Genomic DNA, 13,483 nt, shown 5'->3' with positions numbered 1-13,483 from the left:
GGGGCGTCCCCTCCACCCATCACCCGTAACGGCGGCCAGAGAAGTACGGAGGCGCCAGCCTGAGACTCTCTGCTGCCCGCCCTCCCGGCGTCTGGCCGCGCCCCAACATACCCGGTAGCCCGTTTCCGTTGGCCGGCCCCCCAAGAAGGCCGGCGGAAGGTCGTCACTTTCGCTGAACAAATGAACCCAGGGCGCTGCTCCCGCGCAGGACTCCCCACATCACCCCGGGGCTGCCACCGTAATTCCTGCGCTTTGAGGTCTTGGCTCCGGCTTAAGCGCACGTTCTGAGCGCAAACCGTTGCTTTCCAACTGTCGGTCCACATCCATCTGTCTTTCCGGCCTGCTCTTCCAGCAGCTAGCCCTCTCTTCCCTACGGGTCCCCTCCCCTGCTCCCGCCGCGCGTTCCGATCTTTGGAGGCTGTGTCAGGCTGGGCAGCCTTCGAACCGGTGATGAAAAACGCGCCTTTGTGGCAGCCCTGCGCGCCCTGTGGCCTCTCTGTGCGCCCTGGCCCCGAGGTCGCAGCACTGACCGGCGGGGCCGAGCCCTTCCGCGGCCCCACCTCTGGCGTCTCAAGCACTCAAGGAATTGGAGCGGGCGGGGGGCGGGTGCTTCTCCGCAGGGGAGTGGGGACGAAGCTGGGCGGGTACGCGCGATGCCTCGGAGCCTCTAAATCCGGAGGGCGCATTTGGCTCGGGGGCGGGGTGGGCAGCGGGGGGCGCATCGCCTTGGGGAAGGGAGGCGGGGCCCCGGTTTGTGGCGGGAGCCTCGGGCGGGTAAGACTTGCAAGGCGAGAGTGGGGGCGAAGCGCTACGGCGCGGGGAGGAGGCTCCCGTCCCGGACTCCGCGTTAGGCCGGAGTGGGGGGCGCGGCGCTGCCACTCCAGTGTTCAGCAGGGGGCGCTGCTCCGGGCGTTGGGCGGGGGTGGGGTGGGAGAGGAGGGGGGGCCGCGACTTGCTGCGCACACTTCCCCCATTATTAAACACTATGTTCAAAAGGCGCCGGGGGACTTCCCGGAGCCACGGAGCCCGCGCCGCCCGCCCGCCTGGCCCACGGAGCCCATGGACCTGAGCGCGGCCGCCGCGCTGTGCCTCTGGCTGCTGAGCGCCTGCCGCCCCCGCGACGGGCTCGAAGCGGCCGCCGTGCTGCGAGCGGCGGGGGCAGGGCCGGTCGGGAGTCCGGGGGGCGACGGCGGCAGCGGCAGCGGCGGGCGGACCCTCGCCCCGGCTGCGGGCGTCTCCGCTGCCCCGGCCGCCGCGGCTCCCGGAGTCCGCGCCGCGCGCCGCGCCGCCGGCTCCGGCTTCAGGAACGGCTCGGTGGTGCCGCACCAGTTCATGATGTCGCTTTACCGGAACCTGGCCGGGAGGGCTCCGGCCGGGGCAGCCGCCGCCTCCACCTCGGGCTCTGGCCGCCACGGCCGCGCGGACACGATCACCGGCTTCGCAGACCAGGCGAACCAAGGTACTCACGCCTCTTCTGCGCCCGTCCATCCTGTCCGCTCCTAGGCTGAGGCCACCGCCAGAGCCGAGCCCCTGCTCCAGACCCTTCCGGGCGCGGCCTCCTCACGTCCCAGCCTCAGGTGTTAGAAACTCCGCGGAGTCCCACGCACCCGAACCCGCTGGACTGTGGCGAGAGGCGCAGCAGCTCTCAGGGCCCGGTCCCAGAGGGCTGAGCCGGTCCCTCCGCCGGATTGTCTTGGCCCTGCCGGCCGGCGGGTCCCCTCGAGGAGGCAGGCTGAGTCCAAGATCCGAAGCAAGACGGGGCCCGGGCCGAGAGGGACTGCGCAGTGATGGTGGTGGAGGCGGCAGCGGCTGTTTCCATTGCAGCAACCTCTGCAGATTCTAGTCTCCTGGGGGGGGGGGGGGGGGGCGCACAAATTGGGGGGAATTCAGGGGGATGAGGGAAGAGGCAGGCATTAGACTGAAATAAGTGGCCCCGGAGAGGCTGGTGGCATCACCAGGTACACGGAGGTCCCTTTCTGGCAGGCTGTGTCAGGGTGGAGGTGTGTGGCCATGGGTGTCTGTGCCGGGCCCCTGGGACAGCCAGAGGTGGAGGGCCCCAGTCATGTGAGGAGGCGAGGGTGGTCAGTGAGACCGTGCAGGAATGCAGGCCTCTCTTGGACCCAGCACCCCACCTTACTCTGCCCTGGGTCTCTCAAAAGTAGGACGTGGGTGAGATTGTGGTGGCGGCTGTGTGTCATCTGGATTTTATTAATCTCGATTGAAGTCATTAAAGCAGATAGATAGGGAAAATTTAACTAATTTCAGGCGGAAATGCAAGTAATGTTTGCCTTAATTCTATCCAGCCAAAGATCCAGCATGGAAGGCAGGAGGGGAAAAAAGGGGGGGGGGGATAGGGCTGGAAAGGAAGCGGCAGACTGGCCGTTTCTGGGAGCCTCTGCTGGCTGTGCATCCCAGACCCTAGCTTGGGAAAGCAGGTAGATGTGACCAAGTCACCCTCCTCCTGGAACACACACACAATGCCTACCCACAGACTGCTTTATTTTGAGTGTGGGACACCCTGGGTCCAGATGGCTCTCTGGTTCAGTGGCAACCATGTAGCATTCTGGGTGCCCCCGCTGGACTGGATGCTGGATACAAAGCCTGAGTCCTAGGCCAGGGGAGGCTCTAGCCCTAAGGCTGCTGTGTGGGCTCCCAGGATGTAGAAGAGGTGAATGCGCAGGGCTGTGGGCCAGCGGAGGCACCAGCTGCTCTTTCTTAGGTAGAGCTAGGCCTCTGGTTAGCCTCAGCCTGAGCTAAATCTTTTCCTGGGGAGCTCTACTTGGCTGGCCAGGCTCTGAAGGCAGCTCTCCTTCCTGCCTGTGGAAGGAGGGCATGCAGTGGTAGCACATTCAAGAAGGGAGATGCTGTTGGGGGCGGGGGGAAGCTCAGAAAAAGTGCCCACAGGGAGCCCTGGGAGAAAGCAGTGTCGGGGAGGAGCCCTACTAGCCTAGCACTTGGAGCTTCCCTCGCTCTCCCCTCTGGGTTCAACTTGGAGCAGAGCTACTTGAGGTCCCCAGAAGCCACCGGCAGAGCCCAGACTTGGGACCGAGGGAGGCGAGGGCCTGGCGGTGGTAGTCCGTCAGCATATTTCCAGTGGTGGGGGCGGTCTGCACACTCTCACCGAGTTTGGGGCAAAACGAAACCATATGACCTTCTTCAAAGGGAGCTCCTTATCTGCTGCTCGCTGGAATTTCAACTTTTTCCCCCCCTGAGCCCAAAAAGAAAAAAGTGCCCACGACCAGAAATAAAACCCCCAAACCCTGAGAGAGAAGTCATAACGGAGGGAAATAATATGTCCGCGGAGGGATCGGTGGGTACTGGAGACGACACCTCCTCGAGCCACTGCCTTCACTGCAGCGCGGCTTCACTGCAGCCCCCCCCCCCCCCCCCCCCCATTGCTCCAAACCCTTCGGAGAAGGTTCCTCGCGCTCCTTTGCCGCCTTTCCTCCTCCATCGGAGGCCGCGGAAAGCTGGGAGAAGCTGAGCCGGGAGTTTCCCATTGCGACCAGCAGCGCTCCTCGCTCTGAGACCTTGGGCCGAGCCGGGCCCCTCCCTAATTGGGCCTTAGTTCCCCTTCAGCATGGCCCGGAGGAGGCTGGATACACCAGAGGGTTTATGCAGCCCCGCTGACGCGTTTTCCTCTGGACTACTCGCACGCCTGGCCAGGCCAGCACGGGAGATCGTGGCCCGCAAGGATGTCCAGGTTGAGCTGGGGAAGAGAGGTAGAGGAAAAAGCAGAGTTTTCAGGGGACATGATTTTTCCGTTTTCGTACAGCCAGGACTCCGCGGCTTTCCTGGGGGCTCAGCGGGGCAATAATGAGCAGTCCGGGTACAGCGCGGGACCTCGGCCTGCCCTCCAGACCTCGGAAGGGGCACAGGACTTCTGATACGCCTCCCGCGGAGCCCTCTGTCAGCCACCGGCCCGAAAGTCTGGCTTCCGACCTAGACCCCGCAAACCCAGGGCTCTGGGTCAGGCAGCGGACCTGCCGTGGCATCGGGTGCAGGGGGTATGGTCCTGGCCCCGAGGCTCAGCGATAAGTGAGTGCCCGTGGGTTGTCCAGGTGGTGGAACTTTGGTTCGATGAACCGAAGCCCCGGTCCCGATAGTCGACAGTCAGGGCGAAGGCTCCCTTTACTCTGGGTCAGGCTGGCAGGTGTCTGGCTGGGCCGAGACGACAGGGCTGGCGCCAGCTCCAGCGGGCTTACTCCCGCATCCGGGGCAGTTGGGCTATATGCACTTAGGAGGCCCCGAGTCCCGGAGTGCGGGCTTCGCTCTCCGCTCTCACCGCGCTCTTTCTGTCTCTGCCCGACTTCTGCAGACGAATCCGCAGCCGAGACCGGCCAGAGCTTCCTGTTCGACGTGTCCAGCCTTCCCGACGCCGACGAGGTGGTGGGAGCCGAGCTGCGCGTGCTGCGCCGCGAGTCCCCGGAGCTGGGCCCCGTCAGCGCGACTCCCCTGCCGCTGCTCCTGCTGTCTACTTGCCCCGGCGCCGCCCGAGCGCCCCGCCTGCTGCACTCGCGGGCCGCCGAGCCCCTGGCCGGAGCGCGCTGGGAGGTGTTCGACGTGGCGGACGCAGTTCGGCGCCACCGCCAGGAGCCGCACGCCACCCGCGCGTTCTGCCTCTTGCTGCGCTCAGTGGCCGGGCCCTCGCAGGGCCCGTTGGCACTGCGGTTGCTGGGCTTTGGCTCCCGGGGCAGGGACGGCGCGGCGGCCGAAGAGCGCGCTCTGCTCGTGGTTTCCTCCCGCACGCAGAGGAAGGGGAGCCTGTTCCGGGAGATCCGCGCCCAGGCCCGCGCGCTCGGGGCCGCGCTGGCGGCGGAGCCGCCGCGGGACCCGGGACCCGGCACCGGGTCGCCGACAGCGGTCATCAGCGGTCGCAGGCGGCGGCGGACGGCGCTGGCCGGGGCGCGGGCGACGCAGGGCAGCGGCGGGGGCGGGGGCGCGGGCCGGGGCCACGGGCGAAGGGGCCGGACCCGCTGTAGCCGCAGGCCGCTGCACGTGGACTTCAAGGAGCTGGGCTGGGACGACTGGATCATCGCGCCGCTGGACTACGAGGCGTACCACTGCGAGGGCGTTTGCGACTTCCCGCTGCGCTCCCACCTAGAGCCCACCAACCACGCCATCATTCAGACGCTGCTCAACTCCATGGCGCCGGACGCGGCGCCGGCCTCCTGCTGCGTGCCCGCGCGCCTCAGCCCCATCAGCATCCTCTATATCGACGCCGCCAACAACGTGGTCTACAAGCAGTACGAGGACATGGTGGTGGAGGCGTGCGGCTGCAGGTAGCGTGAGGGCCCGGCCCGGCCAGGGAGGGGGCAGGCAGCCGCGCCACCGAGGACCCCCTGCTGAAGAGCAGCTGTGGGCCGGGGCCTGTCACTGAGCGTGGGTGCGCGTCCGCCTCTGGTCCCGCGCCCGCCCGCACGGAGGGAGAGCGCACGTTCACACTCACACCATCGCTCACACCCACACACTCGTTCACTCATGCACACCTTTACCGTGGGCAGCGTCCGCCAGCCCTGGGAGCAGACGACCTGACGCTACCGAGTGACGCATACCGATGGGGAATGACACATCCCCATCGTACCCGTCGTCCCCTTTTGGAGAGAGGATGGTGTTTGTGGCAGTGTTAACAATCACAGGCGCTCAATCGGGTAGGAACGGGTTAGGGAATTGGGGGCTCCAGAATGGGTGGACTAGTGGGGTACTGGAGTACGTTTTGTCTGACCCCTTTCTGTTTGTGGCTGAGTGTAGGGGAGCACCTGGCTGGGTGGCTGAGTGTTTGGTGTTACACCCTGGGACCAACTGAACAGCTGTAATGTCCTTTCTGAAGGTGTGTGTGGCATGGAGGCCATTTACTCTGGGAAGGAACCGCTGCAAAAGGCATCTTTTTTCCTTAACTTAAAAAAGTCTAACATGCCCTGTCAGTTTTGAAAGGGAACATTTGTCTGAAAGAATGCATCGCAGGGAACTACCCAGATCTGTGCAAAGGCCAGCACTACCCTTTTTAAAAAAATCAGTTCCAATTAGGAATGATCTAGAATGTGGGAAAAAAAAAAAAAGTGTTTTTCTTTTTGGGGGAAGTGAAATGGAGGAGAGTTTTTTAACTGCCAGCCTGATTTGATGTGGAGTTGGGGGTGGGGTGGCATGTGCCAGGTTCTGAAGCTCCTATGGGCAGCTCAAGGAGGTAGTGAGCGAGCCTTGGGGGTGCTGAGGAGGAGGCTTGGTGCAGTGGCTGGGAATGGGGAAAGGCGGGCGGCTCTGCCTATTCCTAGAGACCTGACAGGAGGTTTCGCTAGGGAGCTGGGAAAGAGGCCGGGAGGCGTCTTGGGGCGGGCTTCTGCAGAGACTCAGGCTTGTCTGCCAGGTAGGCACAACCGGCTCCAAATGGTGTGCTCAGAATGGGCCAAGATGTGCTTGCGCTTAGCTATCAAGTCTGTGTCGGCTCTTACACGCCTTCACAGCGTTGTTGCTGTGGTTTTTGGCAGTGTGATAGTAACGGGAAGTGAAGCTACACAAAAGTGCTTTTGTGAGATTTCAGCTCCCCACAACCCAGTGGTGCAGAGCGGGGAGGAAGGCCCCCCTCCCTCTGCAGCGTGGAGGGGCATTTTCAGTTTGGCTGCTGTGGCCCCTTCGGAAGGGCGTTGGGGGGCCTTGGTGTGGCCAAGCAGAGGTGGAAGCCTGTCTCCCAGTCCCCATTGTTTTATTTGGTTCATTTCTGCCTGGGAGTCCTTTGTGGCTTTGAGGGAAGGAGGAGAAACAATTTGGATTCCACCTGTCCAGGGCTCCGAGGGCTTCTTTGAAAAACCCTGCAGCCCTGCTGGGTACTCCTATTTAAGGCTCTGTTGGGGTTTCTCCTTTACGGTTCCTGGGAAAGGCAAGCATTCCATCCTTCTGGTCTTGGATGGTAAGGTCCATAGATGAGTTATTCAAATTTTAATTCTCAGTGATTAAACGTGTAAGAGAGAGAGAGATACTGAAGATTTAGACAGCTAATTGACTTAAGGGCCCCACCTGAGTCCTTTTATTATCTTGTAAAATTCCCTCAAAGGAAAATACATTTATAATGTGAATTTATGTGCTGTGGCTATGTGAGTAGCTATAAATAATAAGATGTAAGTCTCTTTAGGTTAAAACACACTACCCAAAGCGGCAGCTTTGGTATATGCATGGTCCCATTACGTTTGTGGATTTTGCCAGAGAAGCTTCACTTTTCTAAATTGATTTTAATAATTGCATGGTGATTGCCCTGTCATAATGAAGAATAAAAAATGACACTAAAAGGTTGTAGTATTTGAAGTTTTAGAAAGGGAGTTAATAAGAAACTCGCTATTATTCTGGAGAAATTCTAGGTTATTTAATATCTTGGACAAAAGGAAACATTTTGATTCTTTTTTAGTGACTAGGAAAAACAAGTTTGGGGGAAGACATGTTTTGATTTAGCCTGAGCTTTTTTTGCGGCAAGAAAAAAATGTCCGTTTTCTTTGTTTCTTCCTAATGACCTCCTTCCATCGAGATGTGTTGTAAGTGATGTGGGAAGTAGGCATCTTCCTATGTCTTGAGGTCCAGGCTGCATCATGTGTCCTTGGGCAGTGACAGCTCCTTCCAGGGTCTCAGATGCCCTCAGGGTGTTCTTGTTTACTGAATGGAAGGAATGCCTCCCGGAATTGCTCTGGAATTGGGTGGAGCCACCACAGACCACCTGTGCCCTCTACCACTCTGCCTGGGCCTCTGGCATCTTAGAGTTCAAAGCAGGTGAACAGAGAAGATGTGTCACACCTTGTAAAAATGACAGCAAAAGGGCCACCGCTTCTGGGTTTTGCTGCTACGATGTGGTTTGACCAGCGTGGCCAGGATTTGGAGAAGGATTCTGCCAGCACGTTTGGTAGTATGGTACTGTCTTCTAGGCAGTGGGGCGCCGGGGGGCTGGGGGGCCCGAATCACTCAGCTGGGAGCCCCAGTCCCCAGCCATGGGAGAGCTGGCTGCTGGCAAGCAGAGATAAAGTGTGTCAGGACTGTGAGTGAAGGCAGCCCCCCACCCTATCCCGACTTGGGCCCCCCTGGGTCTAGGGCCACCAAAATATTCTTCCTAAAGTACGTCGAGTTTTCCGTTTTGTGGGGAGAGACTTGTGTATTCTAGCTGAGACCATTTGAACCACTCCTCCTTGCTGGAGAACAGGGTGGGCATCCCTGCTCGGGGAGCACAGGGCTGGTCAGCTGGGGCGTTGGTGCCTGGTCTGCCAAACACGAGGACAGGCTAGTCACTGCTTCTGGAAGCCAGACATTTCCACTGGCAGACAGCTGTGTCCACTGATGCCCAAATGCTTCCCTGGTTGAATTCTGGCGTTCCAAGCAGCAGCACTGGGCTCTCCCGAGAGGGTGGCAGGCTCTGTTGCCTTAGCTTGAGCTCTGCCCCTCCATTATGTACACACTCCCCTTCGCCCTGGCGTCCTGGCGTTTTACTGTCAAAGTGGCATGGGAAAAAGAAGAGCTGTGGATTGTGTGAAGTCGAGTCAAATCCAGCAAACCCAGTGCAGTGTCAGGTCCCCTGACAGTCTCCTGGAAGTGTCAACAGGACTGGAGCTCTTGCTGTCAGTGCTGAGGGGAGTATAGACCACCCTGTGGATGTAATCAGAGTGTAACTCAAATCCTACAAGTCATTTATCCTGTTTGTAATTTTATTCAGACTCATACCAGAAAATAACCCGGGACTGTAGACTGATTTTCTTTCTTAAAGCAGGGAGAAAAATTGAATTCTTTCCAAGAGGAGCTTGTGTACAGAAAAAGGCAGACTCTCGCCTCACTTGAATCTGGTGTCCAGAAAGTCTGATGAGAAGAGAAAGTACAGCAGCTGTGTCTGGGACACAAACATCGTTAGGGCCTATGTCCATGGGGACGCAGAAGTGTCCCCAGGCCCGGAAAGCAGGGCCCTCTCAGTGGGCCTGGGCCAGGAGCCTCCAGCGGATGCCAGGTGGCTTGGGAGCACCAAGGGTCTGGAAAGCAGCCATCTGTCAGAGGCAGCGAAGGACCTGCGTTGTCCCCCCAGGTGTCTGGACTGGGAAGGAGAGGCAGCTGGCAAGTGAACCCAGCAGTTAGAAGACGTTGGGATTGGGATGGGAGGGACTAGGTCTCTCTGAGGTCTGTCTCAGCAGCACTGGTGTATCTGTGGACTTCTGCACACCCAGGAGTGAACTGCCCCATGCTGTCACCTGCTGTCTGCCTGCTGCATGGTCACTTGGGTGCCAGAGCTCTGCACGGTGCCTCCTGAGAGGTCTGGGTCAGTCTGGGCAACCATCTCCCTGCCCGGAGCTCCCACTTCCGCCCCTGTAAAATGAGGAGCTCTCCAGTTCCGTGGGTCTAGGGTTCTACTTGGTCCCAAAGCCCACTAACATAGTTCACAGGCAGAGCGGATGTGACTGTTCCTGGAAAGGGTCCCCTTCCAATATCGTAGGTGCTTCTCACAAGTATCACGGCTCTTGCCTGTGTGTACATGTATGTGTATGTGTGTGTCCATTACACTCCTGGCCTCTGTTGGTGCTTCCTGGATGTGGCTTTGATTTCTACCTGGGTCAAGGCAGGTGCAGGAGAGGCTAAGATCTCGGGGGTAGAGCTCACCTACCCAGAGCCATGACCGTTCCTGTGTCCGAAGTGAGGGACCTGTGCTCACACAGGGGTAGGTAGAGCCACATTTGCTGAGATTGTTCTGTGACCAGATCCTGGGAAGGTTGTCCCCTGCTGCTGGTGCGTCTGTGGGAGCAGCAGAGGAAAGAAAGGCTGGGCCTTGCTGGCAGCCCAGACAGGGACCTGGGACTGTCCCAGAGTCCCTGGAGGAGGCAAGCAAGCCTATGTAGGAGTGAAGTGCGCCAGCCCTCCTCACTGCCATGCCTGTGTCTGGTCCAGCTCGCTGGAGGAGTGACCCGGGGGCAGGCATCAGGACAGCTTCTTCTCTTTCTTTCAGGACAGCTTCTTCTTTTCTTTCTTTCTTTCTTTTATTTATTTTCTTTCTTTTCTTTCTTTCTTTTTTTCTTTCGCCTGGATAATGGTGGCAGAGTTTACCGTGAAGAAACACTAGAAGGGAGGAATCAAAAGATGTTATTCATAGTTTTTCAGACAGCTCTGCCTTTTGTGCCTGGAGCCTTCTGGCCATTTCAGCTAGAGCAAGCTTCTTCCTCCTTTTGTGCCATTTTTGGACTTGAATCTGTTAAATAGTTAAATCTTGATGGGGCTCGAGGCGAGAGAAGTCTGTTCTTGTCCGGAAGTCCACGCTTCCCTTTTGTGGAGTCTCCTACCTGGATGTAGCTGCATGAAGGCTGGGGGTTGGCTCTGGTCGTTGGGTCGGGGATACTCTCTGCTCATGATGCACACACACCAGCTTCCCCAGAGCTTGGCCTGTCCCTTCCCGCCCCCAAAACTGTCTGTGGAGGCTCTGTGCCTGCAGCTGGCCTGGGACTTGGCCATAGGCCTCCTGACTGGGCAGACGTCGCTTGGGGCTTCACAATGGCAGAAAACTCAGCAGTTTCGGCAGAGCAACCAGGGGAGGGTGGAGTCAAAGAGTGTGAGATCTTCAAAAAAACTGGTCTGCGTTTCTCTTTTTTATAATGTTTATTTTATTTTTGAGAGAGAGAGCGTGAGCAGGGGAGGGACAGAGAGGGAAGGAGACACAGAATCTGAAGCAGTCTCTAGGCTCCAAGCTGTCAGCACAGAGCCCGATGCAGGGCTTGAACCCACAAACCGAGAGATCATGAGCCGAAGTTGGACGCTCAACTGACTGAGCCACCCAGGTGCCCCAAAACTGGTCTGCATTTCGAGCTGTGCTTAGAGTTGTTGAAAAGTACAAGCACGTCCTCCCAGCAGCACGAGTGGAGGGCGATGATCCTCTCGTTCCTGCCTGTGCAGGTCTCCAGGGAGTAATCCTGTGATGTCACTCACATCGGTGTGTGTGAGTGTCTGGGTCTGGGCTGCGAGAGAAAGGGCTGGTTTCTCTCCCGTGCATCCCCCTACAATGATAAGAGGGCTGCAGCATGCATGGAAGCTTCCAGAGAGAGGGGTATCTATAGTCAGGTAAGTCTGTTGATGGGACAGACAGCTGTGCACGCTGGCATATGAAGCACTTTCTTCTGCGAGTTTAGAAACTCTTCATCCCAGAGAGGCTCACCTGGCAAAGGCTGTAGTGGCAGAAATTTTGTATCCTTTTTCTAAGTCAGTTATAGGAAGCTGAAATAAGTTGTCTAGAAAAACAAGGAAAAGCTTCTGATGGTCAAGTCCCAGGCACCTTTCAGCCTGGCAGTACAGACCTTTCCGGATGCGGCCAGCAGCTTTGGTTTTGCGTTTCTAGTTTACGATCTTTTGAGCTGTTGGCAAACAGGTGTGGTGCAGTGGTAGCTGGAGATGTGGCCAGGCAGGAGGTGGGCCCGTGGCTGTCTTCTTTGCAAAGTCCTCTCTGCACTGCTCCAACTAGCAGTGGCGAACACACCCGCCTACCGCGGGGCGAGATGCCTGTTCTGAGCTTACGCCCTGCTCCGACACTTGGCTGCAGGAATCTAGAACCTCATCTGAACCTTCTTTCTGGTGCTGAGGTGTGCTTGTGGCGGAACAAAAACCAGATTCCCTGTAAGGCTTATTCATCGGAGTCCTGCTGAATTGGAGGCAAACACAAACCAGTGGGAGGCACACAGGCCGCACTGCCCCTGAGGGCCCTCCCTGGGCTGCAAGATGGGAAGGGGCAAGGTGGTTTGGGGAATCCGCCACACGTTGTAGCTGTTTTACGTACTTGCACATCTTCCCGACAAGCCTGGCTTCTCTCAGACCTCTTACACCTGGTCAGCCCTAGCCTGGACTTCTCAGCAGAGTGAGTCTGACAAGGTGTACAGAAAGCCTTTCCTGGTCTGCATGTTTATGCCTGAGCGCATGAAGGCTGCCAAGGGCAGCAAAAGACGCACGTGTCCGAGGTTTCCCCCGGGGCTCGGGACGGCAATAACTTGGCTTGAGGTTGAGCAGGCTGGTTTGAGGAAGGGGTGCCTTCACAAGCAGGACTTATTTTTCTTTGCAACTTATATTTCCGGGTCAGGGCCGATCAGAGTCCGAGGAAAGCCAGCCATTCAGCATTCTGTTTAGAAAATGATGATGCATGTTCAGGGAGAAAGCAAGAATGTATTTTCTGGCTGGGAAATACTCAAGTGTTCCAAGCCAGGAACAGAGACTCTGGAAAGTGGAATTTCTCTGGCATTCTCTGCCTTGAATAAATCACAGCTTGAACATAAGCTTCCTTACAATAATTGCTGGTTTGTTGTTGCTGTTGTTGTTTTGGATTTTTGTGTTTTTGTGTTTGTTTGTTTGTTTGTTTTGTATTTCACTTTTTACAGTAGTGCAAACAACTTTTATGTTTTCTGTGACAAAGAATCATAACTGAGTCACCTTAGGCCTTTCAGCTGGAAGTATTTCGTCCCAATGAAAATGTTAATGCATTTTTTTTTACAAGGATTAGCATGCTGACTGCAACTTGCCCTTCAGCACATGAGACAAGGAGATTCTGAAAAGTTTGGAAAACTTTTAATACATATACGTATATATGTTTGTATAAAGAGGTTTCTGTAGAACTCTTGCACCAGCTTGTAGCATCCCTTTGTTTAAGCAGGCTCTGCTTTAAGGTGGCCAGTAGCTCCCTGCCCCTTAGTGAGCCACCTTGACCCCGCTGCCAATACTGTGATTTTAAGGAAATGGGCAAAACTCAAAGTGACAGGAATGCTGTCACAGCTCAATACATACCAAAATGTATTATTTTGATGGGGGTTGAAGTCCCTTTCATTTCGTAATGATACCCACTATTTCTCAGCTTTGCTCGGGAGTAAGACGGGAAAAGTGGTGAGAATTTTAAACTCACTTAATGCAAGTTGAACTCTCCTTTGCTGGCAGTGCTTCCAGCTCTGGTTTGGCCAGAGCAGAGCTCTGAGACTTGGAGGCTGGAAACCAGGCTGTATCCCTGCTGTTCCACGGGCCACTGGGGCAGCATGAACTGAGGTCGTGAATGCTGCCCATGCCCAGGGTGGTTGGCAGGGAGCTCTTCAAGGTCAGGTACAAATCCACTGTGTATATGTATTCTCAAGTTTAAATAGATTGTACATATCGGAATGTAAATGAACTGTAAAACAGCAATCTCTATTTTTCTTGACGTTTCTATAGCAGTATATATTTGTTAAACATGCTTGTATACTCTTCGTTAACCATTTTAATATTTTGTACAGATAAGTTGATTAAATATTTTATTGATAAACCTGCTCCCGGCTGGTCTTTCGAGAACTGTTTTTTGCCTCATTATTCAGTCTTTCTCTGATGGTCTTCTCCCACTGCTCAACACTAAGAATGGAAGCCAGCCGTTCAGGCGTTTGGATGACTGCATGGAAAGGGGGCTGCGGGGTATCGCCGGGTCTGTCCGTCTTTATGCTGACCGTCCCCCCTTGACACACCTCAAGCTGTCAAGTGCATACGG

The 13,483-nt window shown here is 56.8% G+C and overlaps 1 protein-coding gene across 1 annotated transcript; it reads left to right on the top strand.

Moving 5' to 3' along the window:
- The first annotated feature begins 773 nt into the window (after nt 1-773).
- On the top strand, nt 774-9,961 carry GDF7 (growth differentiation factor 7). Its single transcript, XM_019450932.2, has 2 exons — nt 774-1,459; nt 4,319-9,961. The coding sequence occupies exons 1-2, from the start codon at nt 1,060-1,062 to the stop codon at nt 5,284-5,286; spliced, it is 1,368 nt and encodes a 455-aa protein (XP_019306477.2). The 5' UTR covers nt 774-1,059; the 3' UTR covers nt 5,287-9,961.
- The last annotated feature ends 3,522 nt before the right edge of the window (nt 9,962-13,483 follow it).

Source organism: Panthera pardus, unplaced genomic scaffold (assembly GCF_024362965.1).
Source record: "Panthera pardus isolate Hobbes unplaced genomic scaffold, ASM2436296v1 HiC_scaffold_26, whole genome shotgun sequence".
NCBI classification, from domain to species: domain Eukaryota; kingdom Metazoa; phylum Chordata; class Mammalia; order Carnivora; family Felidae; genus Panthera; species Panthera pardus.
Note: the sequence above shows the minus strand (reverse complement) of the source record. Positions and strands in the feature narration are given on the sequence as shown.